The sequence below is a fragment of the Lacerta agilis genome, chromosome 3 (genome assembly GCF_009819535.1).
Source record: "Lacerta agilis isolate rLacAgi1 chromosome 3, rLacAgi1.pri, whole genome shotgun sequence".
Taxonomy (NCBI): domain Eukaryota; kingdom Metazoa; phylum Chordata; class Lepidosauria; order Squamata; family Lacertidae; genus Lacerta; species Lacerta agilis.
Window position 1 is genome coordinate 54,092,297 of NC_046314.1, and position 27,859 is coordinate 54,120,155.

Consider the following 27,859-nt stretch of genomic DNA (forward strand, 5'->3'; position numbering starts at 1 on the left):
GGGTTTTAAGAAGTCATTCTTGGAAAAACAGCGCGGTGCTTTCAGTTGTAACTAGAAAAATGGGGAACCTATGAGCCAGGCTGTTGAGTCATTTTTCACAATTCAGTAATAGGTATTATATATGCAAAACCATTAGGCGATAGTACATCTGAGGCATTTTAAATGTGCGTTTTCCAGCTGCAGAGGTCGCGCGCGCCTCCACGCCACCTGCCCACCGTGGCGAAGAGAAATGTGTTGACCACCGCGCAGCTTGTCACGTGTATAAAAAAGCGGCCCCGAGGGCGGCCGGCCGGGCGCGTGGGTGCTGGGCGGGAAGCGGGCCTGCAGGTGGCGCTATAGCGAAGCGCCTCCCCGCGCACGAGCGAGAGGGAAGGAGCCGAGCGAGCCCGAGCCGGTAGCGGCTGGCGATTACCGGGAGTAACAGTCGGGAAGCGGGGCAGCGCTCGAGTCGCCCGGGGGCCGCAGCGAGTCTCTCCCCAGCCGAAGAAGCGGATCCCGGAGGGCCCTGAAGGGGGAGATGGAAGCGCAGGCGGAGGAAGGTCAGTTCCTTCGGCGGCCAAGCGGTTCGGAAAGGCGCGCACGCCGGTTCCTTTCTGGAAGGGGTGTCTCTCCGCTCTCCTTTCCCCTCTCAGTTTCGCGCTCGGTGATTATATCTATATCTATATATTGGAGTGGGGCTGGTAATGTTTTGGAATCCACACCCCGCCCTCATTCTGCATGATAGGAGGTAGAAAAAGTTTTGAAGAGATCCGCATGGCAAAATTTGATGAATAATCGGTTGTTTCTATGGAAAGTGTGAGGTCCACTGTTATTTCTTTCCTGTGGATCGGTAGAGTTATGGGTGCTATATATATATATATTCTCAAGGTACATTTTTGAGTGCTCTGCTGTGATTAGCTGAAGTCGGAGCTGTTTCCTGAGAATCAAAACACAGCTGACCACCTTGAATGGCCGGGTCTCTTCTTGTCCCTTAACAAACTGCCACTTTTGAACCTGAAGAGAAACCAGTAAAATCGCCCGCCCCCCTCCACTCCACTAATTTCTCACAAAGTGCAATCTGATAAGCCAAATAACTGGACTGTTTTAGTGTGTGACATGCTTGCATGTGTGCATAGGGTAACAGCTGTGGAGCACAATCCTGAAGTTGAGTCCCATTGTGTTCAGTAGAATACATTCCCATGTAAGCATGCATTGTTTAAGCTGCCATCCCAGTTACTTTCCAAGCAAGATCCATTCACCACCACCCTCAGCCAGTAATAATTCTATTGTCGTTCTTTCTCCTCCTCCTTGCACTCAGTGTATAACGTTTCAGTAATGTGTTTTTAAAACGCCCCCTTTTAGTACACTAAAACAGCAGCAGCAGCAACAACAGCAACAACAACACACTTGTATTTTCCACTAACATTTTTTGTCCTCTTACTGGGATAGGAGTGCTGGTTACCTGTCACTCACAGAACGAAAGTTCCTTTGTTGACTCGGAATGTAGGGAAAGCAATAAATATTTTGTTTAATTAAAGGCTCTCATGGGCTTTGGGGATGAAACAGCTTTCACAATACCTTCTGAAGTTTTATTTTGCTAATGATCATCTGGTTGATATATAAACCATCTTTCCATGAGGGCTATTGCAGTATTATCTCTCTAGGGCTTTGCTTGGATTGCTGCATAACAAGTTTGGCAATTCAAAGCAAACAAACTCTTGTAATACCACCTAAAAATCTACTGCTCCATAAACCTTATTCCTGATCATAGCTTTTGCTTTATTGACCAATAGTTTTCTCTGTTTGCTGTGTCTCTGTACACATTTATTTATGGCAGATTTCATGCATTTCAGCTCAATATGGGTAGCATTAAAATGTCTGCTATTAGTAGAGGAATATCTAGTAAAATTAGAGCTTTTCTATGCAGCATTTGCTTCTTAATGACCTCTGTCCTCACAGTGGAAAGTATAATCCTCTTCTTATGACTCGGTCAATCGCATGCACACTGCTGAGTTGTTTCTAGGCCTAGTAATCACTGCAGAATGTTCTCCACCTTGTATTTTTAAGTGAAAAGAAGCACTCTTCCATCTCATTAATGTATCTGAAAATGTTTGATTTCTTTTTCTTGAGGGAGAAATGTGCATAAACCTCTTCCACCTGCCTTATGAAAGGAATAAAATTTTAGAGCCTCCTTGTTGATTAAATATGCATGCTAGTAATTAGTCTCAAGAACAGTGCAAGTGGTGTTCTTAATTCACCATTACTTGTCTTTGTTAATCAGTGTTAGAAACTGAGATATGAAAGCTAGGAGCTAAATGGCACCTTAAGCCTAGGTTATAGGTGCAACAACGGAATGTCTAGGTGCACATTTTTATAAAAAGAATACAAAGCTGGAAATGAATGAACTTCAACTAAAATATTATGTTTATTTTTCACAGGGTCTAGTCCTTCCCCTAATATTCTTAAGAAGGGCTCTTCTCCAGTCTTCAGAGAGTAGCTGGAAATGGGGTGGCAGAAAAAGGTCCTCCTTTCCTTCCACTCTGCAGTTTTAATCTGAAATTAAAGTACTGCGCTCAGAACTCAGAAACTGCTCGTGTGAATGACGTTCCCCATCACAAAATGCGCCTAGAACAATGGGAGTTTCAAACACTGATCTGAATGTAATTGGGCTCTGTTTCACACCTCAATCCTATGTTTATTTATCTAGGAGTATTAATGGAATCTTAACTCCCAGATAGGCCAGTTGGGATAGGTTAGGTCAGGATGTGACAAATCTCCACTGCCCCACAGCTGAGCTGGCCTGAACCCAGTATAAATGACTTTAAAACAGTGTGGAGGTGGGGCTGCCTTGGCATCTCTAGCCCTGTGCTCACAGCAGCCTAGGCAGAAGGGGAGGGACAGGCAGATGGTTGCACTAGCTTGCAGCTGGTTCAGCCAACAGGCCTGGCTCAGATATCAGGCTAGCTTAGCCCTGTCCCTTCACGGCCCTGCCTATTTTTGGGCTCTGCTTGTGGGCAGAAGAGTAAGGGTGTGTGCCAGCAGGGTGATGCTTGCATCATTCTGTAGGCAGTGGGGGGCCAGTAGGGCTGAGCATCAGTACAGCTTTGGCCATTCTAACACACACCCCTGCCAGATCATGTCAAAGAAGTCTGGTTTGCCTTGCCACCCTGACATATTTATTCCTGCTGGCTATAATGGGGCAACTCTCCAGTGCAACATATGCTGGTGTAGAGGGCAAACTGTATCCTAACTCTGTTCATTCGTGAGTTTCATCCACAGATCTTGGTGTAATGCCTAAGGAATACTTTTTTTTATTTCAGCAGGCATTTTGTTGTTGTCATTTCAAAGTTACTGTGCACCACTTAGAGACTAAGGTGTTAAGTAATACATCAACAAATAAATAAAATAAACTTACAATATCAAAAATGCAGGTGTAACGAAATTCATCTCATAGGACAGGCAGCAAATGAATTATATTGCCACTCCCCCACCCCCCCCCCACCCCCTAGATGCAGTTAGGCTGCAACTTGTCTTAAACAGGTGAGTTGTCCCGTCATATCTTCACTGGTTAGGATTGCTCCCTTAAGCATTATTGCACTCAGCTGAGTACAATGAATTGAGCAATAAACTGTACATGGTGTATAGATGTATGTATAGTTGAAGAAATTGTCAGCATGTAGAGCCACTGTCAATTGTAAATCCTAGTTATGTGCATCTACACAAGCACAATGTTCCCCCAGCACCTTCCTGTGTGTATTTACTCAGAAGTAAGTGAGTTTTATGTACATATGATTGTAGCTTAAGCACGCACACTTTCATACCATAAGATGGAATTCAAACGTAACAAAAGTGGCAGATGGGCAGCAACTTACGGATGATTGCTACAAAAACGTAACTGCATGCACCAGTTCAAACCCTTTAGCCCCTAGCCCAGGGTTCAGCAACCTTTTTCAGCCGTGAGCTGGTCCACCGTCCCTCAGACCATGTGGTGGGCCGGACTATATTTTGAAGGGGGGGGGGAGAACAAATTCCTATGCCCCACAAATAAACCAGAGATGCATTTTAAATAAAAGCACACATTTTGCTCATGTAAAAACACCAGGCAGGCCCCACAAATAACTCAGAGATGCATTTTAAATAAAAGGACACATTCTACTCATGTAAAAACACACTTACTCCCGGACCATCCGTGGGCCGGATTGAGAAGGCGATTGTGCCACATCCGGCCCACGGGCCTTAGGTTGCCTACCCCCGCCCTAGCCCAAAGAGCCATTTTCCTACATCCCTGCCCTGTGATAGCTTCATGCATAGCATTCCCTCAAATATTGTCAGATTAGTGTATAAATGCTCTGCTGTAACTTGCTTTCCTATTTAACAGATGTGAGCCTGGGAGAAGCTTTTGACTGACCGCACAGCACACTTATCTGCGGTTTTACTCAGTGTGTGGCATTTAATTATTAATTGTAGATCTAAATGGGCATCAAAGGCCAGAGCACTCTCTGTTCACCTCCCTTATAGTGTCGGCAAAATGACTTAGCAGTTAAACCTTATTTTGAAGGATTACCCAGAATACATGTAGTGCCTGGGCTGCTTACATGCTTTCTACATATTGTTATTTATTCTGTGGGGCCTGTAAAGGGGTATTTAATTTTGTTGTTGTTGTGAAAAGGTTATGAGGGGAGGAAAGGTGTATTGTTTGGTACCCACACAGGGAACAAACCTTTTCAAGTAACAGGCATGCTCCTTGAACCCTTTGTTTAGTGGTTTAAAGAAGGTGATTAAACAAAATGAAAGGGTTTTGAACTGCAGTTCTTGGCTTGTCTAATAATTCTAGCTTGGATTGCAGCATAATGGGTTTCCCCCAATTTTTGGCTTGCTTCCCATTTTGTAAATGGAATTCATCAATAATATTCTGAAGAATTAAATTCTTTACCACAAAAGACAACTGGGAATATATTAAGAGCTGATGAGCTGCAGCATGTAATTTGAATTCGTTCATATCTCAATCTCACAAATATCCTAGTCAGATTTGATAGGCCTGTTGTACTTGGAGCCAAACTAGAACAATCTGCATCTGTGGCCATACTGCCTAGCTGCCTAGTCTGAGGGAGGCTCCCTCCATTGACTTGGCTGGACTAACTGCCATTTGCCCCCCCCCCCCTAATACTATATCCCCAATGATTATTTTTAACATGGTCATTAACCATTTTTATAACTTTTGGAAGAACTGGTGCTCAATTTGTAAGCTTACATGTTTTTACAGTGCTGAGAATGCTTCTGTTAGTTGTTACTGTATAATATTTTTTATAATTAATAATGGTTGGAGACATGGTATCAGGTGCCATGGAGAATGGCACTTATGGAGAAGTGAATTCAGAAAGAGCCTTGTGCAAGGGGATAACCAAAGATGATTTGCATGCTATATGAAGCAATCTCACTGCTTACGCTGCAAAAATTAAACAGAATTGTAATCCACACTTAACACATCGGAGACTGTGGATAATTACCTTGCACAGCTACAGATGACTCTATTGCTTGTGTAATGTTGACTCTCTTGATTTTTGTTATGGTTATTTTTGTGTGTTTGTACCTGCAAAGCAAATAGTCATTCTTTAGCAGCAGCAATAATAAATAGGTTTGATACTGATTCTTCAGTCCCATGTCTGTCTTGTTGAGCTGTTACGAGATTTGTGTGAATTTTGTCACGTTCTGACCTTTTATTATAAACATATTAATACAGAATCTCTTCCATAATGAGTCCAATGTTTATAGTGTCTCACTGCTAAAATACTGTTATAGGTTTTCGATCAGAGTGGAGTTATTAGTGTGGATTGCCCTGAGTCAATACTTACTTGACAAAGGAGCACTAATATTCTATGATGTTCCACTGATGTACCTCCATGGGAGCTAAGAAGACTAGGTGATGGTCAGTAGAGGGCAAGAGTAGACATGCACTTAAATGTGCAGTGGGGAAGTTATCTGGGTGTGTGAAAAGAACAGAAGAATGCAGCTTGGGTGAGACTGAGTATTTACAAGGTATTTACATGCACCTCCCTTTCACAGGGTAGCCTCTTTTTAAGCTTACAATCAATTTATTGTAGCTCATATTGTGAGTGATGTGGTATCTAATAAACCTGATCTGGGATCTGTAAATATTTACATAACTGGAAGTTTGCTCAGATCTAAATCTTGATAAGATACATTAATTTGTTTTCAATAGGAATACCATTGGGTGTGTTCAGGCGGTTAGATTCTGACTTAATATGCAAGGATGTGCAGAAACTGAGTGGCAAAAGAAACCAGGAATCATGATTAATTGCATCCAAACAAGCTAAAATCAGAAGCCAACTTTAAGGCTTGTTTGGAAGCTGTTAATTGTAGTTCACAGTTTGGACATGAACAGGAAGCTCTGGTTAATTGGTACCGGTACTTGCAAGTTTATTTTGTCACTTGCATGAAAAAAGAAGTGAAGGATAAAGGAGCATGCATAGTGAAGTGGTGTGGGTGCATGTGGCTTGGGCACTTCCTAGTTTATTAAGCCAAAATTTGATTGCAAACAGTCATTTTGCCGAAGAAATGTTGAACCACTTTGTACATTATTAATTATGTCAGCATATACTTTACTTAAAAATCAGTTTGAACCAAGAGTTTTGTTCTTTGTTCCACATTTTCTATAACATACAGAATAGAAATATTTTCCAGGCATTCTGACATGCCAGCAAATGTAGGACAAAACCTTGAGGGTTCAAATATTTGCTTTCTTGTATTTGTTGTTATGCAGCTTATATTTAAAGCACTTTGTGAGCCTCATTTATCAAGTAGTAAGGTTTTAGCTGGAGCTTTCCCTCTATCTCCATTCCTTTTTTCAACTTGGAGATCTTACTTTTCCCTTGCTTGACAGGGTAGTCTATGACTAGCTGCTATTTTTTAATTTTTAGAGTAGAGTTAATTGTAATTGTTGTTAATATTTGTATGCTGCTTTTCCAGCGGCCAGGTTCAGCTCAAAGTAGCTCAACAATTAAGTATTAACAAATACAAACAGCACTTCCTAATACAAAGAATAATATAAAAAGGTATAATAAAACACAGTAACTCAACCAAAACAATATAGAATAGCAAAACCACAAAATATGAATCAAGCACACTGGATAAGTATTAGGAATGCCAGTTAATCCTGCAACCAAAAAGGGAAAGGACCAGAATTGAACAAGTGTTCTGACAAGTCCAAAAGGAGAAGATTGTTTTACTTTATTGAGAATCATAAAAATTGTCATTCTCTGCCATCAGCTTTTCTTTCCTCTTTTTATAAAGTTGATGTGAAGGTTCCAGTATCTGTGTTTTATGAATAACTTTCTTGTTTCCTCTTATCTGTGGGTTTGGGTAAGAGTTCTTCCACTGTCAGGGAGAAAGTCACATTTGCTAACATTTTATTGGCCCTATCCTAGAAGTGAGAGCAGAAGCAGTCTAATACAAAGTGTCCTAAATCTCTGAAAAAGTGTGAATTATGACAATGAGTCCAGTATTCCTTTCTGAGTTCATCTGTTCCTCTTAACTTATGTTAACTATGGTACAGTTAAAATCTCTAGGCCTAATTGAACCATTGTTTAGACTAGAATCTCTGTATCATTCAGGGCCCTGAATTAATGGCGTTGTCCTGAAATATAATATTTTCAGTAGCATTATTTCCCCCAGTTTGTACAACACCACAGTAGCAGTTAATCAACAAAGCAGTGGCAATTTGCTTTTAAATATCTATTGACTTCAAATATTAGTTTAAGCAGCAGGAAAGAATTATAATAAATCTATGCACTGCCTGTAAGGAAATGAAATGTGCAGTTGGCTTGAGTACATATTGCTGAAGGGTGGCATTTTAACTAAAATAATTAAGCAAATGTGAGAGCAACTACCCATAGTCAAGCAGCTGTTTGGGAGGAAGCAGAGAACTCCTGTAATTTCCAAAGTTTCTTTCTGTGTTTTCTTTTGAATGTCCTTGATGTGCCATTTAAGTTGTCATAAGGTCTGAATTAATTAGGTGCACAAGCTGATGATAAAGAAGGTTGTACATGTGATGGAGAGAAATAGAAATGTAGATCAGGCAGCAACAGAGAAACATATGTTAGCTGGGTCAGCATGTGCTGTACTTCATGGATAATTTGAACCTGACATTTTACAGTATGTCTCTAATTGAACTACCCAATGCACCCAGAACTTCTCACTGTATTTTCTAAAATATATACAACATGTCTATTAAAATCCTTTATGTTTGTGACATAGTTGGGCAATGCCTGTAAGCCCCCGTTAAGATCATTGGACCAATTTTTTTTTTATGACTACATTCAAGAGGAGGAAATTTTCACCATAACTAATTAATTGTGCAAATATATTTCCATAGTTTCATCAGTATATAGTAATATGAGTTACTGTGAGTTGAAAGCCAGTGCAGTGCTTGGCTGTGGAAATCCTAGGACTAAATATGCACTCAGCCATACCTGTCTCACAGGGTTGGTGTGAAGATAAAAATTAGATCTATGCAACCTTTAACTCTTTGGAGAAGGACAGAGTACAAATGTCATGGTAAAAGACTAGATGGCAGTCCTTTTTCCCTCACTTACAACTAAATAGGAAAGCAAGAAATAAGTTCAAAGATAAAGGATTTCCTAGCAAACAGTTACTTTTCTGTAATCAGGAGGGTCACAATCCATAAGTCACTGATTCCACACATGTGCAATTTCTTTTCCTGGGAGGTGGGCTTGCACTCTTGTTGGTGCTTCCAAGGCTGATGCACTGAAATTTATTTTCTATTTTTGCTTATCACATATTCCAGTTATGATGGTGGTTAACGAAAAGGCATACCAAAGAAGGAATCTATTCCACTTGCTTATTTTCCAGTATATGTGATTAAGGGGGGATAGGAGGATCTTTTCTACATCTCTACACTCTCCAGAAGTTAGCTTCCCGCTGAGAAAGGAAGAGCCTGCCTGTTTTGTTGCTTTGTTTACCTTCCCAAATAGTCCAGATAAAAAGACTGACATGTGGTGGTATGAATTGAGTTTCTTCAGATTGGGGTCAAGTATAACGTCTTGCAAGTTGCGGCTGGTGCAGCCATGATTATTGGGAGAGACAGAATTATTTATGGGCTTGAAAATACTGGATACTGTAATGAAAAGTGGCAGCACAGTACTTGTGCTTGTCATATTTTCTTGCTGGCCTTTTTGGAGCTCTGGATAGATTTTTTTCCCCAATCACATTATCACAGTGATGGGTAAACTCTATTTTCCTACTCCAAGGTATTTAAAAGGATTGAAGTCCTGCGCCATTTAGAACATGGTCATCTGTTAAGGGGAATATTAGCAGCACCATTGGAACAATGTTGTAACTGTACTGATACCCTCTTAGAAGGATTGTGCCACTCAGAAATCCATTCCACCTGATGGGAGACATGTTGGCTTTAGAAGTACTGTGGCACTATCTGCTGGGATCAGCAAGGGTATTGATTCTATTTTGCCCCTTACAGTGTTGTTGTCTTTAGAAGGAGTGTTGTCATCATAGGGATGATGATGTTGATGATGATCTGTTATACTCAGTCCAGGCATCTCCTTTCCTCTCTTTGTTATTTAGAATCAACACTGCAGCAGATCTAGAGGGTCTAGGCTATTGACACAGTCACAGTGCAGATCAGTTTAGTGCAATAGGAACAAATAGTTCAAGTGACTTGGATGTGCTGATTTCAACTCCACCTCTTTGGAATTTCTGTTCAGGTTTCCTGGTGGCTAGATGTCTTAAAAGTGGATGTGTGGAGTGGGGAAAAGGCTAGTGGCAGTCTGACTGAAAGTGGCTGGCTTTGAGAAGTGACAATTTGGTTATCCATATGTCATCATTGTATTAAAATACATTAATAAAGCAATATCATAACAGTAGAACTTGAAAAATCTCGAGCCCTCGAGTGATCAGGTGTATAGATATCTGGGCCTAGCATCTAGGCTTTGAAACATGTTGCCAGTCCTAGATCCTAGAAATACTGTATTTACTCGAGTCTAATGCACCATCAAATCTAATGCACACCTCAATTTTCAGAACCTTGAAACCAAAAAAAGTATTTGCTGCTGAATGTAAATTTGCCATCGAATCTAATGCACACCTTAATTTTCGCAACATAATTTGGCCAAAAAAGGAGAGCATTAGATTCGAGTAAATACCATATGTCTTAGTTAAGTGTGAGCTGAATGTAGTGTTTTGTACTAAGGGCTTCCTGATTGCCATCCATTTACATATTATACTTCCTACTGGAATCTAATCATAATGAAATAAATAGTTGCATAAAAAGCTATTTAGGCATAATGTCATACATTTCAAAGAATGCTTGAATAGTATTCTGATCTGTTGCTTGCAAGAGGAAGGTTAGAAAGGTTTGCAATGTGACATATGAATGGCTTTTATTATTAAGTCTTCTGAAACTGAACAACAGAAGAGCTGCCTTGGTATAAAGCCACAGAGAAGGCTCCATGGCCTTCCATCAGCTTTGCTCATATCTGGACAGGGACAGCATAACTTCCATCATCTAGGCTCTGGTAACCTCTAGGTTAGATTACTGTAATGCACTGTACTTGGGGCTCCCTTTGAAGCCATTTCGGAAACTTCAGCTGGTGCAGCATTTGGTGGCTAGGTTGCTCATTGGGGCAAGACAGTTTCACCAATCCTGACCCAACTGCACTGGCTACCAATTAGTTTCTGGGCCCAGTTCAAAGTGCTAGTTTTGACCTATAAAGCCCTAAACGACTCAGGGCCACAATACCTCAAGGACTGTCTTTCCTCATATGAATTGATTCGGACCCTGCGATCATCCTCGTGTGCCTCTCCTACGAGAGATCCGGTGGTGGCAACATGAGAATGAGAGTTTTCTGCAGTAGCTCCCCATTTGCGGAATGCCCCCAAGGAGACTTACCTGGTTTCTTCATTACATGCATTTTGGTACCAGGCAAAAATGTTTCTCTATAACCAGGCCTTCAACTAATTTGCATTCTATGGCCTTTTAAATGTGTTTGTGGGAAGGTGATTATTGGTTTTTTATTATGTATTTTGTATGTTTTATCTTGTATTTTTATGTTGTGAACCGCCCTAAGATTTATGGAGGAATGGAGGTACATAATAATAATAATAATAATAATAATAATACACATTTATTGGGTTTGAACAAATGTCATCTGCAGTTTTCAAGGGTTTATATAGGAATGTCTAGAGATTATTTATTTGTAGGAGTGAATCAGTTGGGGACCCGCCTCATCTGTCTTACTGGTTCATTTTTACAAGGAACAAATAACTAAAAATATTTGGCTCAGTTTCCAGCTGGACATGATCATTGGTCCATTTGACAGAAATATGGATTTCAGCTTGCTGGTACTGATAGAATAACAACAGGAAAAAGTGGCTGTATTTACTTTCACGGTGGTGAAATTGCAGAAATCTTAAATGGAAACGGAAGGCATAGATTGCTACAAAGATAACAGAATCATATTTTGTGTGTTAGGACTGCATTTTATTGATATTAGGAATACCAATACATCTAAATTGGTGCTATGGTGTCCTTATGACATTCTTATTTCTGTTAGGTCAAGACAATAAATATACACACAGATGGCAACATTTGGGAACTGGGCTGCTTGTTGCTTAGCAGCATATTTTGAAGGGAGAGTAAGAATATGAGTATAGAACAAATTCTGTGTTCTGTTTACACAGGTCTGTTTAAAGAGAATATTCCTTCTTTTGACAAGTTGTAAATGGAAATGTCAAGTGAAGCTAAGAGGCTAGGTACATCATTCAAGTATATTTTATGTACAGAAGAAACTAGTTTGCAAATTTTAGGTCTTGTCCATGGAACATGGAGGACAGGGTGCAGACGATTTTTGTGCATGTAAAAACATCCCATATTCAGTTATTGTGTTGCGTAATCATTTTTTTACAGAAAGACTCATTTACAACCAGATAAAGGTTTCATTTTTGGAATAATACATTTTCAGAGCAGTTTTTACTGTTATATAAAAATTTACTGATTTGGTTATACTATTAGAAATACATAGACTGATAATTATGAAATTATGGTGAGGTTTCATAATTTAACTGTTTATATTTGGACAACTTTTCTGCTGTGCTTTATTGGAAGGAGAAAAATAATCATTTCCTTAATAACAATTTAAACAATTTACTTAACTAAAACAATAACATTATAGCATATGTATCCATGTTTGTTAACTGGTGCAGTTAAACAATTTTTAAAAAAAGTTTTAGCACACATGAAAAACTTAAACAAATCCTTATTTCCTGATGTTAATAGCCTTTGGACTATAATGTAATTTAAATAGAAAACTAACTTTAGAAAGATTTTTCCTCCAAAAGGGTTTTATTTTAAAAATCCAATTTACCGGTAAATTAAAAAAAAATCATTGATTTTTATCCACCCTGGTTCCCATTATCTTTTGCTGTCAGAAAATCTGTGTGATAACATCTCCTAGCAGATGAATGGGTGCTCTCAATAAAAGAATTTTCTTTTCAACAATGTGTTTCTCTTTTCCATCCATATAAGTGGTAATTAAAAGGTATATATTTCATTTTTCAAATCACCACATTTTCCAGCAAGGTAACATTGTGGTTATATTCTGGGTGACTGTACACTGTAGAATGTAGACTGTACACTGGCGCTTTGGTAGCTCTTTCATATGGGTTTTCTCCTGTACAACTTGATTGTATGTGTTGTGACTTGAAATGGCCTTTCTGGAAACAAAAGACTGGTGTGCACATGCCATGAGCTATGTGTGAAAATCCACTCGGCTCAAAAGAAGAGCCCTGCTGGATCTAGGCCCATCTAGTCCAGCATTCTGTTCTTACAGTGCCCAAACAGATGCCTAACAGAAGCCTGCAAGTGGGACAGGAGGGCAATTGCACTCTCATATTCTGCAAGTTGGGATTTGGTATTAATATGTCATCTGATGTACATAACTGTTTTCCCTTGTACATATTCTAAAGTGGGAATAAAGAGTTATTGTGGATCAGATAAAGAAGTCCCCAAACATATTTTGATAATCAGACCTAATTTTACATCTTTCTAGTGTACAATTGACAAAAATTGATGTTATTGTTGCTGTTTGTTTGTTTGTGTGTGTGTATCTCATATACATTATGTCAGCTTGTTAAATATTTAGACATTGGCTGCTCTGGATTTTTTGTTTGTTTTGCTTCTGTTCTTTTGCTTTATTTTATGATTTGGTGCTCTTGCTGAAAATGGCAGTAGCAGTGCTGAAGCTAGCAATGGATTTCCAAATTGTCAAGCAGAGGTCTTTTCCACCTCTGAAACCTAATCACCTGTTAATTAGATATAAAATCTGACTCATTCTGCACGCAAAGCATTTGCTATTCTTCTACATGATGGTTCCTCCTTGTTAAGATCCTTACTAATTCAGAAAAAAACTTAAAAGAGATTTGAACAAGGCATTTTGTTTTGTTTTACCAAGTTTGCATTTCCTATCTAGGGGGAAAAAATCCCTGAAACTTGTCATCTTACTTTCAAAGGTCTGTTGGAAAAGCAAGTATTACATGAAGTAGATGAAGACATGGTCACTGATGTTGATTTTACCAACATGATTTCTGAAGAAGAGCAAGAAGAATTAAAAGCTGAACTTGTCAAGGTAATGTTCTTTGTCTCCTGAATATGTCATCTTAAACTAAGGGCTGGTTTAGGAAATCACTGCTGATGCCAATCTTTTCCCATGCAATTTTCCTTGGGCACATTCCTGTAAAAGCAATTGCATTAATTTCTTACCAATACCATGACTGTATGCCTTGCCACCATATGTGTGAAGTGGTGGTTCCTGCATGGATTGAGCAGAGTTCAACCTTTTTCTAATAAAATGTAATTGGTGACAGGGCAATAACTAGCCAGGTAGTCCCTTTCCTTAAACAGAGCATTCTTGCATATGGGTTCATTGAGAATGTAACCAATGCTCTAGAATGGATAGTGTGCCAAAATTTGGGCTGACCTGTCCAGCCATGAAGTGCTTTGGGCAACTTTCATGTATCAGTTTTTTTCTGCCATACAATTTATTTAATAGGATAAAATGGAGTGATTCCGTGTTTCCATGTATGTCGCTCTTGAGTTATTTGGAGAAAGAGCTTGGATATAAATGTGATCAATAAAATAACATTAAACCCATCAGTTCAAAATATACAAATGAGGTTTCTTTGATTAATATACAGTAATACTTTGAAACTAATGTATTTGTTCTTTCATTTTTATGTCTCCACCACCCGTTTTTGAGTCATGAAAGCAGGCATAAATTATTTTGTGTTTCACATGTATAAGTCTTTGTCCTCCGGTCTTTCATTTTCAGTGATGTGAGCAGAGGTTAAGGCCTTCATCCTCCAGGCACATCCCACAAATCGGGTTCTACCATGAGTAAGAGCACGTGTTGCGATCGGGACCTGGCAAGACACATTCCCTTCCTGTGGGGGTGGGGCCGGTAGCCGGCCTTAGTAGCTAATGGTCAGTTAGGAGTTGCTGGGCAAAAGTTAATGTTGCAACTTGTGATGGACAGCTTAGCGTCCTATTTAAGCCTCAGCACGTAGGGCGTTCCTTCTCTTGGCTTCGGCTGCTGATCACCCATCCCGCCCCCCCTTTTTTCTTAGGCCTCTGCGTTGACTTTGCTCTGCCTGTCATGGGGTCGTCTGCTTTGCAGGGGCCCAGTAGGAATTTGTCCATCTGGCCGATTGGCTGTGCCTTTTGGTTTTGCCTACTGCAGTAGCAACTTGTCACAACTTGTAAGGTTGGCGGTTAGGCATTGGTTCCTGTGTGGATTGCTGGATTGGGCGCTGCCCATCCAGAATCAGGTTGATGCTGGGAATTCCGTTAAAGGAATCCGGCGACTCTTATGCTTTGTCCGATGCCCCCGGTAGGGGTTAGGGCCATAAGCCGAGTCCCCGGGACCATTGAGGAAGAGGGACGCGTTGCAGCCCCCCCGTCCTTAACTCTCCTCAGTCGCATTCTCCCAATCGCTGGTTCTAGGCCAGCCTCTGTCCCGGTGTGACAGTAGTCTGAACCAATGCCTACGCAACCACTCACCGAATTTGTATTTAAATAAAGTTGTGGCCCTAAATTATTTGCCAAAAACCCAAACCAAAAATCTGTCTCCTGTGTCAAGTCAATGGGGGGTGGATTGAGGTCCTCGATACGCAATACGTATTGTTTGTAGTCACAGCAGTTAATGAAATCTAGGTCAGCTCAGATCATAAGACTGTCCTAAATTGTTCACAGCATTCAAATGGTATATAATTACATTGTTCAAAGAAAATGCATGGGGGATTTGCATTTTGAAATGCTTGGAATTTTTCAGAATTTACTAAGTTTCTGGAGCTCTAATGAATTCATTCTATTTGAAGTGGCTGCTGTACTCCAATGGGAGTACCGGTAGTTTGCCTACTGGTTTTCAGTGCCTTTGAAAATATTTCCCTGTATCATTGCCTTAAAAGCCTTAGAACTGTCACATTCCCATCTTAAGATTTTCCCCAAAGCCCTGATTTCCCACTTCCCAATTGTACTGCATTTTCCCAGTTGTATTTTTCTTGAATAATCCACAAAGTGTACAGTGAATGTGAAGATTTTCATGGATGCTAAGGAACATATAATTCAACATATAATTCATATAATTCAAAATGTAATAGCTTCTGAGAGCAGATGATTTATTTGTAACATACTGCTGTGTATATAGCTGATACCATCTGTGCAGTTCCATGAAAACTTAGGTTCTGCAACTTAATATTCATATGTATAAAATGCACTCAGTGCCCAAATGACAGTGAAGTTGCTCAGCTTAAATCTGTTAAAAATAGCCCGGTTCAGAAAGGGCAATCTGTGTATGGAATTAACATTTTTCACATCATAAGATAAATATGTCTCTGAAGAGACTACCTTGAAGAATGACAATTTGAAAATGAAACTAAATGTTGTATAATCCACCACAATGTTTCATTTAACAATACATTTGCAGTAATAGAAAAGCAGCTGAAGATGTTTATTTCTTTAAACTGGGACTAATCAGTTTTTTCAAGTCCAGGAAAAAAAAAAAGTGAAGTGACTGTTGCACCCACCCAAGCCCTTCTCTGTTCTACTCCCCCCCCCCTTCACAACCTGACTATTCTGCTTTACATAATCAGATGAAATTTAAGGCTATATTTAACTTAATTGGTTTTATTATAATGACACAAAGAAAATAGCTTTCTCTTTACCAGCATGTTGTTGTTTTTTCTAGGCTGCTTTTTCTGTCTCTTCTGGGTTATACTGATGGGAGCCATTTTTATTTTACATACACTGCCTCTCCTTAAAGGTGCAAATTACTTCCTAACCATCTGTTCAGTACAACAGATCCTTGCGCATGACGTTGTGCAGCTCATTGCCTGACAAACTTTCAGTTTGAGCCATTATGGCTAATAAACCCATAGATGAGCAGGCAAACACATTGCTCCTAACTTGTTTGCTAGCCAAGCCATTTCTGTCTTTTATTATATTTGTGGATTTTGGTAGTCCATATGTCAATGAGAAAAGCAATTAAATACATATGAGATTATTTTGACGCCACTTTATTAGGTTTAAAGATTCAAATACCATGGGATTTTTGTACTTGAAGAAGTTGTGTCACCTAAAACCATTTTACGTTTATCACGAAGAGGAATAATGCAAACTTTGCTTCTGTTAATTCTATTCAGCTTGAAGATGAAATTGCAACTTTGCGACAAGTGTTGGCAGCAAAAGAGAAGCATCTTGTGGAAATAAAACAAAAGCTTGGCATTAATCTGATGAATGAACTGAAACAGAACTTCAGCAAGGGCTGGCATGATGTGCAAACTACAACTGCGTGAGTAAAAAACCTTCTGCACATCCTTTTCCTTTGTACTCCTCTCATTATGAAGGCAGCATGGTGCAATGGCTAATGTGTTGGACTTTGTTTAAAGTGACCTAGGTTCCAACTCCCATTGGGCTTTGAAGCTCAGTGCATTGCCTTGGTCCCCATCCTTGCTGAAGATAAAAATGAAAGCAGTTAATGTGCCACGCTGAACTCTTTGGAGATTATATGGAATACACATGTGGCAAATAATTCAGTAAAGGTAAAGGGACCCCTGACCATTAGGTCCAGTCATGGACGACTCTGGGGTTGCAGTGCTGATGATGGAAACTATGCATGGTACAATATTCAACTACGTTTTATGCAGTGTGGACCCCTTGGAATTAAAGAACACAATTATGTCCATTGATTTCATTGCATCTAACCTGAATAAAATTCAGCTGACTATTTTGCACAAGATAGAAAAGAACTCAACAGAGAGAATTTTAGTTGCAGTTGTCTTCATTCTAATAATAGAAAAATTTCCTGAACTGGCTTAAAGAAAATAAGCAATAACGTTTGTTCATTGGTTTCTACTGTGATGGTTGTACCAGCTGCATGTGCAAATTTGAATAGTTATTTTTTGAATGCCATTCTGTTCATTTATAGTAGTAATGAAAATATGAACAATATATTATTAATGGCATTTTTTTTAAAGACTAGTACCTTAAATATATATCTCCAGGCAGAAGAGAAGGTGAACTGTGAAAATGCACACTCAGCAAATAGATTAGTAGCTGAATAGGTAGCCTGTGAATTTTAAAAAGCTTAGCAACCCTGATGAAGAATGCAAGCAGAGCAAGTCAAAGCATGTTGCATAAATCAGCCATGTGCATATTTAAGAGGATTGTGGCTGAAGCATTCTTTGCATTATTTGACTGTTAGGAGAAGCAGCAAAACTGTTTTGGATACGCACCTGTGGTCTAGACTCTAGAGACCATCAAGGAACCCTAGAATAATAATTGCAGTGTTGCAAAATTACTGAAATGGCTTATCATTACTTGCCTGCTTATTACAGTTGTGTCCCCCACCTTCCTCCAAGGAGCTCTGGTACATTTTATCCCTGCAACTCTCTGAAGTGGGTAAGGCTGTGAGATAGCAGTTTGCCAGTGACCATCCATTGGGTGCAATGGCTTTGTGAGGATTTGAACCGGGTTTCCTTGATCAAAATTCCAACAGTCTGCACAACTTGTGATCCATCAGGCTCAATGCCTCCCACCAGCCAGCGATGGTAGTCTACCATTGGCTTGGCAATGCCTGTGGGGGTGTGCTTTGCAGTGCTAAGCAGGAAGAAAAAACATGAAGTTTGGTGACCAAGGACTCTGTCCCAGTTATGCACCTTGCTGTTCATTTCTGTTTTGTGTATCTTGGAGCCATCCTAAATATTATGCAAAATGCAGTAGTAGAATTTGTTCTCAACATTCTCGCTCATCAGACTGTAGAAGGGTAAAAATATTTTGAATGCTTCTTCACATACAGGTTTAATAGCAGTGGTAGCAATTATTATTATTATTATTATTATTATTATTATTATTATTATTATTATTATTATTATTTATTGCATGCCCTTTGCCATAAGGTCCCAGAGTGGCTTACAGTATAAAAATGTATTAACTAGAATAGGAACAAACTTTAGAGAGAAATATGCAGCAAAGTACTTTTAATGTAAGGGACGCGGGTGGCGCTGTAGGTTAAACCACAGAGCCTAGGGCTTGCTGATCAGAAGGTCGGCGGTTCAAATCCCTGCGATGGGGTGAGCTCCCTTTGCTCGGTCCCAGCTCCTCTCCACCTAGCAGTTCGAAAGCACGTCAAAAGTGCAAGTAGATAAATAAGTATCACTCCGGCGGGAAGGTAAACGGCGTTTCCGTGTGCTGCTCTGGTTCGCCAGAAGTGGCTTTGTCATGCTGGCCACATGACGCAGAAGCTGTACGCCGGCTCCCTCGGCCAGTAACGTGAGATGAGCGCCGCAACCCCAGAGTCGTCCACGACTGGACCTAATGGTCAGGGGTCCCTTTACTTTTAATATTGGAGGCTAGTCTTTTCCTGTTGTATATGCCCTGGCAAATCTGGGTACATCCTGACATTATTATTTTATTTCTACCAATTTCTCTGCTTTGGGTAAAGTTGTTTATGTTTGGGCCATAAAATACAGTTAACTCCCATATATGAATATTAGCATTTGGTAAGCTGTTTTAAAACCACCCCCTTCTCTTGTGCTGTTTCTGCAAATGAGTTTAATGCACAGCAGTCACAGTTCTGATGGCTTTCTGATTTAAACAGCATGAGAAGAAAATGCCTTGAACTTAAAGAGTACTTGCTTACACTGTAGTAACTGTTAATTCTTAGATACAAGAAGACACAAGAGACTCTGAGTCAAGCAGGTCAAAAGGCAACAGCAGCTTTCAGCAACGTCGGAACAGTCATCAGCAAGAAGTTTGGAGATATGAGGTACAGACGTTTTGATTTAATTTCTGGGAGAAAATTAAATCCCACCCTCCCACAGTTCTTTAATTCCCAGCATTGCAAGATTTATGTTGAATCCTGGCTAAGGCGACTTTTTCGTTTATCACAGAGGAACTAAACGATAGCTTATTAAGATGTATTCCTGATTTAAATTCTGGCACATTACCAGAGAAACCAGGGAGATTACATGTTGGAATTCCATCTTCTAAATAATGCCATAAAATACATCAGCGGGGATACAACAATTGCATCCCCCTAATTCTTTTCATGAACGGGGATCTTGGAGAAATGTTTTGAAGAGTGAAGCGTGCCTCAAAGCTATTCTTGAAACACAAATACAGCAACTTTACTGTTTTATCAATTTCCCAAGGAACGTTAATAAAGACTTTTGTAAAACCATCCATATCTCCCTTCATTGACTCAACAGAATACTCTACACAAGGAAAGGTAGATTAGTTCAGAGATTCAAAGTATTCACTCCCAAAATGTAATCTGGAGGAAGAAGCAATTGCTGATTATTCCCTTTGTAGGGGAGCAAGGTTCTCCCTGCTTTCAAGGGAGCAAGGCAACTCTGTCTGCTTCCTCACTTGCTGGAACTAACTGCAAATTTGTGGTATAGAGGGATTTACATTGGGAAAGAGGTTAGGAGGGTACAGGATAAAAGGTTAAACACATTCTTCCACAGAACCACCAATCTTCAGAATTCCTTGGGGTCACTAGCTAAGAAAAGAAAAAATAGCAAATTCTAATCCTGATTTAAGTTACACCTACCAGTAGTTTGGCCTCTTTTCATTGACTTCATTGGAAAGCCTCATTGTGACTTTAAAGAAATTGGGAGAGCGTTCCTAGGGTTTCTGTAATTACAGGTGCAAGTGACTGAGTGTGCTATTTAATTGAATAGTGTGTTGCCATTTCTAATACCTTCATCCTCAACTGAAGGAAAGCCAGTTATGAACTACATTTGCTCGTGTTGTCCCTTGCTGACCTTGTCCTAGCCTTGTCCCCCCTTTTCCTTCTTTCTCTTCCGACTGCTTGCTCTTTGGGGTATAGACAATTTATCTGTGTATACTCTGCTTGAACATAGGGTCCCTACATGTTATTGGACTTACTCCCATCATCCCCAATAGAGCAGCTTAGCCCGTGGTCGGAGATGATGGGGGTTGTAGTACAAACTCATTTCAGGACCCAAGATTGAAAAATACTGCTGTAATGCGTAATAATGTGTACTGATGGTGCCAAATAAATAATGAGTGAATAAGATGCTGAGATGCTGTTTGGATTTCAGTGTGTACATTGACGAATTACCCTTTGCTTCCATGTCATTTTAAGTTTTACTTTGGTTAGCACAAATCTATGGTACTTGGTACTACAGAGAATCTTTTGTCTATTCAATACCACCACAAACACACACCCATGCACATAAGCAAAAAACCCAGGAATGTGACGTTAAGATATTTATTTTTCCATATAGACTAAAAGGTAGAGTGTAACATTTTTATATGAATTTTTCTCTTGTATGAATAGTTTAAAATGCTTATTTCATGTTTGAATACCCCTTGCAGTAATAAAATAGGAAGAAATTGCAAACAGGGCTAGATCAGAAAAGTTGTATTGTCTAGCATACTGCATTAATAAGTTGCTTGATCACAGAAGACCTTCTTTACAATAACAGTTACTGATTTTAAGCATAACACTTGCTTTTTAAAGGGGATTATTTTCTGTTTCCTGTAAGGGAAATGTCCACAGTAGTTTGGAAGGAATTTGTGTCCCAGCCTCATTCTGCGGGAAAGGTGGAGGGCTGATTGTAGCTTGGTTATCAGCCTGGGAATTAAAAGATAAATTCAGGGCAGAAGCTATTTCTTATTATGTTGAATTGATTAGTGTTTCTTAACTTTCTTAAGTGTTTAGGTGCTATGGTCCTACAGAGCAATGCTCCGTCTTTAAATTTGGGATGTACAAACATTGAGAAAATTGCTCACTAATATTTGAAGTAAAAAGAGGTGCTACATACTATCTATAGTACTTAAAATGTATAAGCAAACAATTGTTTAATATTCTGTAGTGCAGGGCTCTGCATGTTAACTCAGTTCATTGGGGCTTACTGCCAAATAAATGTGCACAGAATTCCAGTTATGTGAATTATACAGGGTATACATTTTATTTCATGCCAAGCCCTCAGGCTGGGGTCTTCATCCATTGGAGCATCTTGTTATAAAACCTGATGAAGAGTGCTAATCAGGCCTGGGACAGGACAACTCATAGATCTGAATGCTCAAGAAGGACATATATTATTAAAACCAAAACAGCCACCTTCTCTTCACAATAATCAGTACTGTATCTAGAATTTTATAAAATCAGTATCTGGAATTGCATATACAACTATGAGTGCTAGATGCGGAGCTCCAGCACTGAGAATTGCACAGTCCCTCTTTGCATGTGTAATTCCCATTCCAGCTGAACAATGGGAGTGCAGAATTCATTGGGTGGTTATAGTTTATATTTTACTATGCACCTGATGTGTGGTAGAACTCTAATCACTAGGCAGGTTAATGAAGACCAACTGGTTTTATGCTCGCCATGGTAAGCTGCCACTTGTCAAATGTCATCTGTACCTTCCATGTCTCTTTGTTTCATTACAGTACTGAATAAAGGTATCAAGACAACATCCCTATAAAATTGTAGTCTGTCTAGATAAGGAATATGCTTTTTGTGACATAAAAAATCAACAGTAAAAGTGGAAGACAATTTATAAGATTTTATGGCACGATATTTACGTAGCAACCAAGTTCTGGACTTGACCAAGCTTGCATCATCAGAGAATTCAGTTGATCTAATTTAAATTAGCAAGGTTTTGCATTTTGGGTTGTGTTTCTCCAGTTAGCACATTCAGTTGTATTACATTTGCCAGGCTTGTGGTCCACCAAGGGCTGCTACTGAACTTTCGTTCATTAAAATGGAGTTTGCTTGAGATTCTCATACCTTAATTGGAGGATTTTATTGAAAATTAGTAAGAATTATTTACAGAAAAGAGAGATTCTCTTATCTGTTTCACAGCAGCAGTACTTGATTAATTGCTCTTCATACAGTAAACAATTCCCAGTGTTTCTAACTGATCCTTGTGTTTAATTTTGCTCTGTAATCTGATCTTATCATCTGCAAGTAACTGGTCCCACTACCATTAAGTTGCATCTGTTGCAATTGATTTGATAGAGCTGAAACACAGAAGTCCAGGGGTTGTAATTATTTGAAGCTTCTACTCCCTCTTCCCACTTGCGTTATTTATTTAAAAGAAATGATGATTATTTGGCCTTCTGACCACTCTTCTTTTGGTATTAACTTAGTTTTCATGGATAATACATATGATGTTCTATCCAGTTCTCTTAAGGCAGTTGTGAGTCAGGGCTATTCATGTTATGTTCTGCCTGAATGCCATTGTGCCTGAAATGAAGGCTTCAGTAACAAACACAGATTACTTAGAATCTCATGCTTAAGTGACACAGCTCTTTGGTGGGCTAGTTTTCAAACTGGATTATGTGCTTATCTTCAAACCAATTTGAAATTGCAGCTGGTGACTTGTGGAAGCAAGCTCAACATTTACAAACTTCACAGGTTTCCAAAGAGAGCATGAACAGTTAGCAACTTAGCTAAATTTAAACATTTTAAATGCGCTTGATGTTGAATATTCCATGTTCAGGATTTTGGGGGTGGGGGTGAGATCTGTAATTATACCAGTGCTTAACTCTTCTTAATTTTTTCCTTATGCTGCTGTTCCAGGTCACATTCACTTGGGTAAGATAAATGCATGTTGCTGCTGCATTTGGCAGAGTCTGTTTTATGGAAAAGGACACAACATGATTTCCTCTATTTGTGGTCCAAGATTAGAAACTTGTATTATTTCAACTGGGACATCTTAATTTTATAGTTTAATTAGGCAGTGCAGAAATTGCTGAAGACCCTGAAGAAAACCTTGGATAGAATTCAGAACGTTACTAATGCGCTCCTGATTAGATTAGACCAAAATGGAGATTAGACCCATAATGGAGGCTTTCAAAATGAATTTCTACAAAACAATGCTCCCTTCACCACCCAAGATTGAAACATAAGGACTAAGCATTCAGTAAAATTGTTTTTTTATTGTTTCTCCAAGAGTGGGCATTTTCGTAGAACAATAATTAATTTCATCAATTGTTTGAATCCCAAAGTTTTATCTGTGAACCGCCCCCGAGACCCCTGGGTATAGGGCGGTATATAAATTCAATAAATAAATAAATAAATAAATATAATAATAAATAATAATATCCACAGTCTTTTATTATTTATCCTATGGAAGATTCTTGTGCCTACACATCAACCCCTTGCCATCTTCTTTCTAAGTGCACTGTGATTAAATCTGAAAATCTTCAATTAATCCCATTACATCCAAACTGGAACAGAACAAGCCAAGATTTTTAAAACTTCAAAGTGTGGTTAAAGATTCTAGTTTGTTCCAAACAAAAGAGGAAACTATGGTTAATTGAAGACTCCCAGGTTTAATCACTGAGAAGTACAAGTTCCACAATAAATACTGATCTGCAAGCACCCACTCTCTTCCACTACTGGAAATATTGCCATCTGTGCCCTCCCTTCTCACCCACCCACACTTGCATTCTCAGTTTGTTGACTGGTGATGTCTAGAAATCTCATGTTAGGAACAGTCCATTAGGTGAGTTGGTGAGCTACGCAAGTTATAGCCATCAGATGGAAACAATTTTCAGTTGCAACTATGCCACCCATGTACAAAGCAGGATGATTGTTCGTTTGAGTTTTGATTCAGGCTTTTTAACAGATGCACATCTTAATTTAGTGAGTTTCGGGATTGTTTTTTTCCAGGACATAAGAGTGCCAGAAATTCTTACTTAAAAACTAAATTAGTCTGCAACTGTGATTTGATTTGTATTGGTCATATTATAAAGTTTTATGTTTACTCTCTTCCATGTTTTTCAATTGCAGTTACTCTATTCGCCATTCCATAAGTATGCCTGCTATGAGGTAAAAGTTCCACATCACCTTCTTATCCTGACCTTTGAATGTGTGTTTTCAGGCTTCACACTATTCCTGTGACAGTAATTTGCTTTTAGTACTGAATTTTAAATTGTTGTAACCCTTTGTGATCAGCCTTCTAGTTCAAGTGTTCTTCATACAGAAAGTAGGAAATTCAAATGTGGCACCATTGACCATTCTGTTGTTCACGTGTGAGTAGTCAAGATTCCCAATCCATTCTCATAGATTTCACTGAAATATATTTCCAAATAAGCTTTGCCACCATTTTCATTTGTGAATTGCCCCAGCTGGCAGACAGTTATGGCTGTGAGCCACTTTGCTTGGATGGTAGGAAATGGAGGGCCAGGTCTACCTTCTTCCTAACCAGAGTCCTTTCTCCTTGGCTGGGAGGCAAATTGGAGTAATTGTTGTGTTCCCTAGAAAGCCCTGTCATAGAAAGGACTTTGTAGCTTATCAGAAAGGTAAACAGGTGTCACATTAGTTAATATGAAGGGCATATGATCCATTCCCACATGTCTGTAGTTTTAAAGAACACCTCCTTAGGGCCAAATGTCACATGGCCTTGTATGGTGGCTGTTTAAGGCCTCCCATGCTGGCTGTTTTTTAACCAGATTAAGACCATGGGTTGCTTTAACCCTTTTCCCCAAGGCATCCTAATCAGGATCAAGCCTTCTTGTGCCTGATTTCCAATGGATCATGATCTAAGACTTGAAGCAACTGTGATCCCAATATGGCTCGGGTATCCACACACTGGCTATTCATTAAACACACACATGACCAAATAATTTTGCAGCTGGTTTGACCCTTAGCTTGGTGGTGATTAAAGCCAGAGATGGCGACACAAGCCATTGTCATCGGAACCCAATCCTGCAAACATTATCCAGAAGCATTTAAGGACATGAACAAGTGTAAGACTATCATGTTTTTCTGTGTTATACCTTCTCCTAGGAATTCTCCTACATTCAAATCCTTTGAAGAAAAGGTTGAGACCACTGTCACAAGCCTTAAGGTATGGATTAGAATTGAGGGAAAGGTTATGACTGTACTAGCTAATTTTTGTGGTGTGTCACTGAAAATAACTGAAGCCAGAGTAGTCCAAACCTTATCCTAAAATGAACCCTTGATTGTTCCTACCCTTCCAGGGAATTATCTGTGCACATTTGTATACCAATGCAGCAGAAACCAGAGTTCCCTTTAAGCCCTGCTTACCTGAGAAATAACTTCCTATTCTCTGTTCCATCATGAGCTTTAAGATCAGTAGATCAGTAGAGCAGCTTCATGATTGTGCCACAGCAACACGGTCAAAAGCTATTATTGGTAGCTGTGTCACATTGTGAAGACCTCGTCTCCTGAAGGGTCAAGCCAAAACTCATTCCAGAAGCACTAAGACTTTCCTGTTTGGGCTCATGTTTATCAGTCAAGGCTAAGGAAGCATGGATTAATCTGATTTCTATGAGTATAGATACTTGGGCCTCCCACACTTCTCAAAATAGCTTGTTCACATATAATATGAGCATTGGCTTGGTAGTGCATGTTTGTTCTTTATTAGTTGTGGTTAATTATCTGTAAAAAGATGTAAAACCAAACAATGATAAGACCACCAAGGAAGAATAACCCACATTTTATGCTTACTGAAAATAAAGATTCTACTCAGGAAATATTTTTCCTAATTGAAAAGATTATTTTAAACAAAATAACTTTTAAAAATTAAGCAGACTCATAAAATATACTGACCTGAGTTGGGAAGTTAAACATATTTAAGAGTAAGTAAATGTCTGTGATCATGAAATGTTGTCTGGGAGATAGGGGGACAAGATTAAATCTGATTAAATGTGACAGATATGGTGCAAATACAGCCTAAGAGAATTTTAAAAATTGCCAACTTGGTCACCGCTAGCACTTGTGCCAAAGGCAAGATGGACTGCACTAAGTTCATGCTCTGAAATCCCCTTGCTTTTTCAGTACTTGTCAAGCTGTGAAGAGTTCATCCAGCCTTTATCATAATCAAATGCTTAAATAGTGCAAAGCACCACAGCGTCATATACCAACTTTTATTTTATCTGAGCACCTAACCAACTAGCTTTGCTGTCTTCTCCCATGTTACTGATACCAACTGAATTCCAAACTGGCAATGGCATTTAGTTTACAGGTACTCATCAGCTGAGCGATTTCCCACATACTGTATAAAGAACAATATAGATTTATTATGGTTTGAGTCAAATTACACAGAACAGAATTTATATTTGGAAGTTAACCTTGGGCAAATTGCTGCTGTTTCATATTCAACATTTAATTTTAAGCTTGCCTCTTACCTTTTTTGTGGAAGTCAGTACATATCAATACATTATTCTCAATCTGGCACTGACTTCTAGCATCTAGTACAAAGGGAACCATTTTAAACATTCATTACCACCTTTGCTTTTAGTTAACACTATAGTTATAATCTACCTTGAGAGCTAAGGAAACAAAAGACAACATGGAATTACCATTCTTTGCAACTGAGGTTACAGAGCACCTTGAGTTATAATAGTCCTAAGCGTTTATTTGGCTTGAGAATGCAAAAGAAAATTGAGGCAAATTGTTTAGCAGAATGTTAGTTACTGACTGCCCTTGCTCATTCCTTTCAGACAAAAGTTGGAGGTGCGAGCCATACTGGAGGAAGTTTTGAGGAGGTTCTCAATTCTGCTGCCCATGCCAGTGCTCAGAGTTCCACTGTGAGCACTCGACTCCCAGAAACAGAAGAAGAGCTTCAATGCTAGACTGCAGGGATGCTAATTATTCTCTCCATCCCATGTTTCGGGTCCAATTCATACGTGGAGCCCTGTTTATTTTTGCTTCAGGATTGAGTATGACTGTATGCTGAAACATTAGCGTAAAGCAGGCAGTACCCAGAGTGAACCACAGTGATTCTTGTGATATGCCAGAAATGATCGCTATTTGTTGCCATATACTATCCAGTTAACTCTAAGTACTTTTTTATGTGGCCACTTGCCTACATACATGATTGCATGGGGTGGGGGGAGTGAGTCCTATTCTGGGGGAACAAGCTTGGAGTCTCAACTTCATAAATGCTTTTACACATCCAGCTTCTATAAGAAAGTTGCGTCACTTTTGAAAATGGCTTCTACCAATGTTGTACTCTTAGAGATTTGTCTATATGTGTATATATGTTATATACTGAACTTTTGAACATTCTGTTCAAATAATATATTGCTTAAATATTCACTTTTCAAATCTTATGGTTTCTCTAAACGTAGATGATCAGGTTGTTCTTCCTTCTCCTACCTGCTTCTGTCTTCAGCTAGCTTTATTTTAAAGGTCAGCTATTTCATGAGACATGCCATTTTGTCCTGAGGCACCAGCCTTCCCACCCACCACTGTTCCACAAAGACTGCTCTTCCTTTTCTATCTGTTCTCACTGCCACAGCAAAAGTACTTATGTTTCTAATAAACGG

At 39.2% G+C, this 27,859-nt stretch overlaps 1 protein-coding gene across 3 annotated transcripts; it reads left to right on the top strand.

Annotated features, from left to right (window-relative positions):
• The first annotated feature begins 414 nt into the window (after window positions 1–414).
• On the top strand, window positions 415–27,638 carry TPD52L1 (TPD52 like 1). Of its 3 annotated transcripts, XM_033143727.1 has the most exons (8): window positions 415–539; window positions 13,540–13,655; window positions 16,726–16,874; window positions 19,248–19,349; window positions 23,139–23,153; window positions 24,354–24,392; window positions 25,353–25,413; window positions 27,032–27,638. In XM_033143727.1, the coding sequence occupies exons 1-8, from the start codon at window positions 518–520 to the stop codon at window positions 27,161–27,163; spliced, it is 636 nt and encodes a 211-aa protein (XP_032999618.1). In that variant the 5' UTR covers window positions 415–517; the 3' UTR covers window positions 27,164–27,638. The 3 variants fall into 3 exon arrangements, with proteins under 3 accessions (XP_032999618.1, XP_032999619.1, XP_032999620.1); XM_033143728.1 differs by lacking the exon at window positions 23,139–23,153; XM_033143729.1 differs by lacking the exons at window positions 23,139–23,153; window positions 25,353–25,413; window positions 27,032–27,638 and having other exon boundaries at window positions 24,354–24,396.
• Window positions 27,639–27,859: the final 221 nt, after the last annotated feature.

Excerpts from the sequence above, each read along its gene's own strand:
- TPD52L1 (XM_033143727.1), top strand. The coding sequence starts at position 518 with ATGGAAGCGCAGGCGGAGGAAG. Across the intron at positions 16,875-19,247 it reads GATGTGCAAACTACAACTGC|ATACAAGAAGACACAAGAGA; the intron begins GTGAGTAAAAAA and ends GTTAATTCTTAG. Across the intron at positions 25,414-27,031 it reads CCACTGTCACAAGCCTTAAG|ACAAAAGTTGGAGGTGCGAG; the intron begins GTATGGATTAGA and ends CATTCCTTTCAG.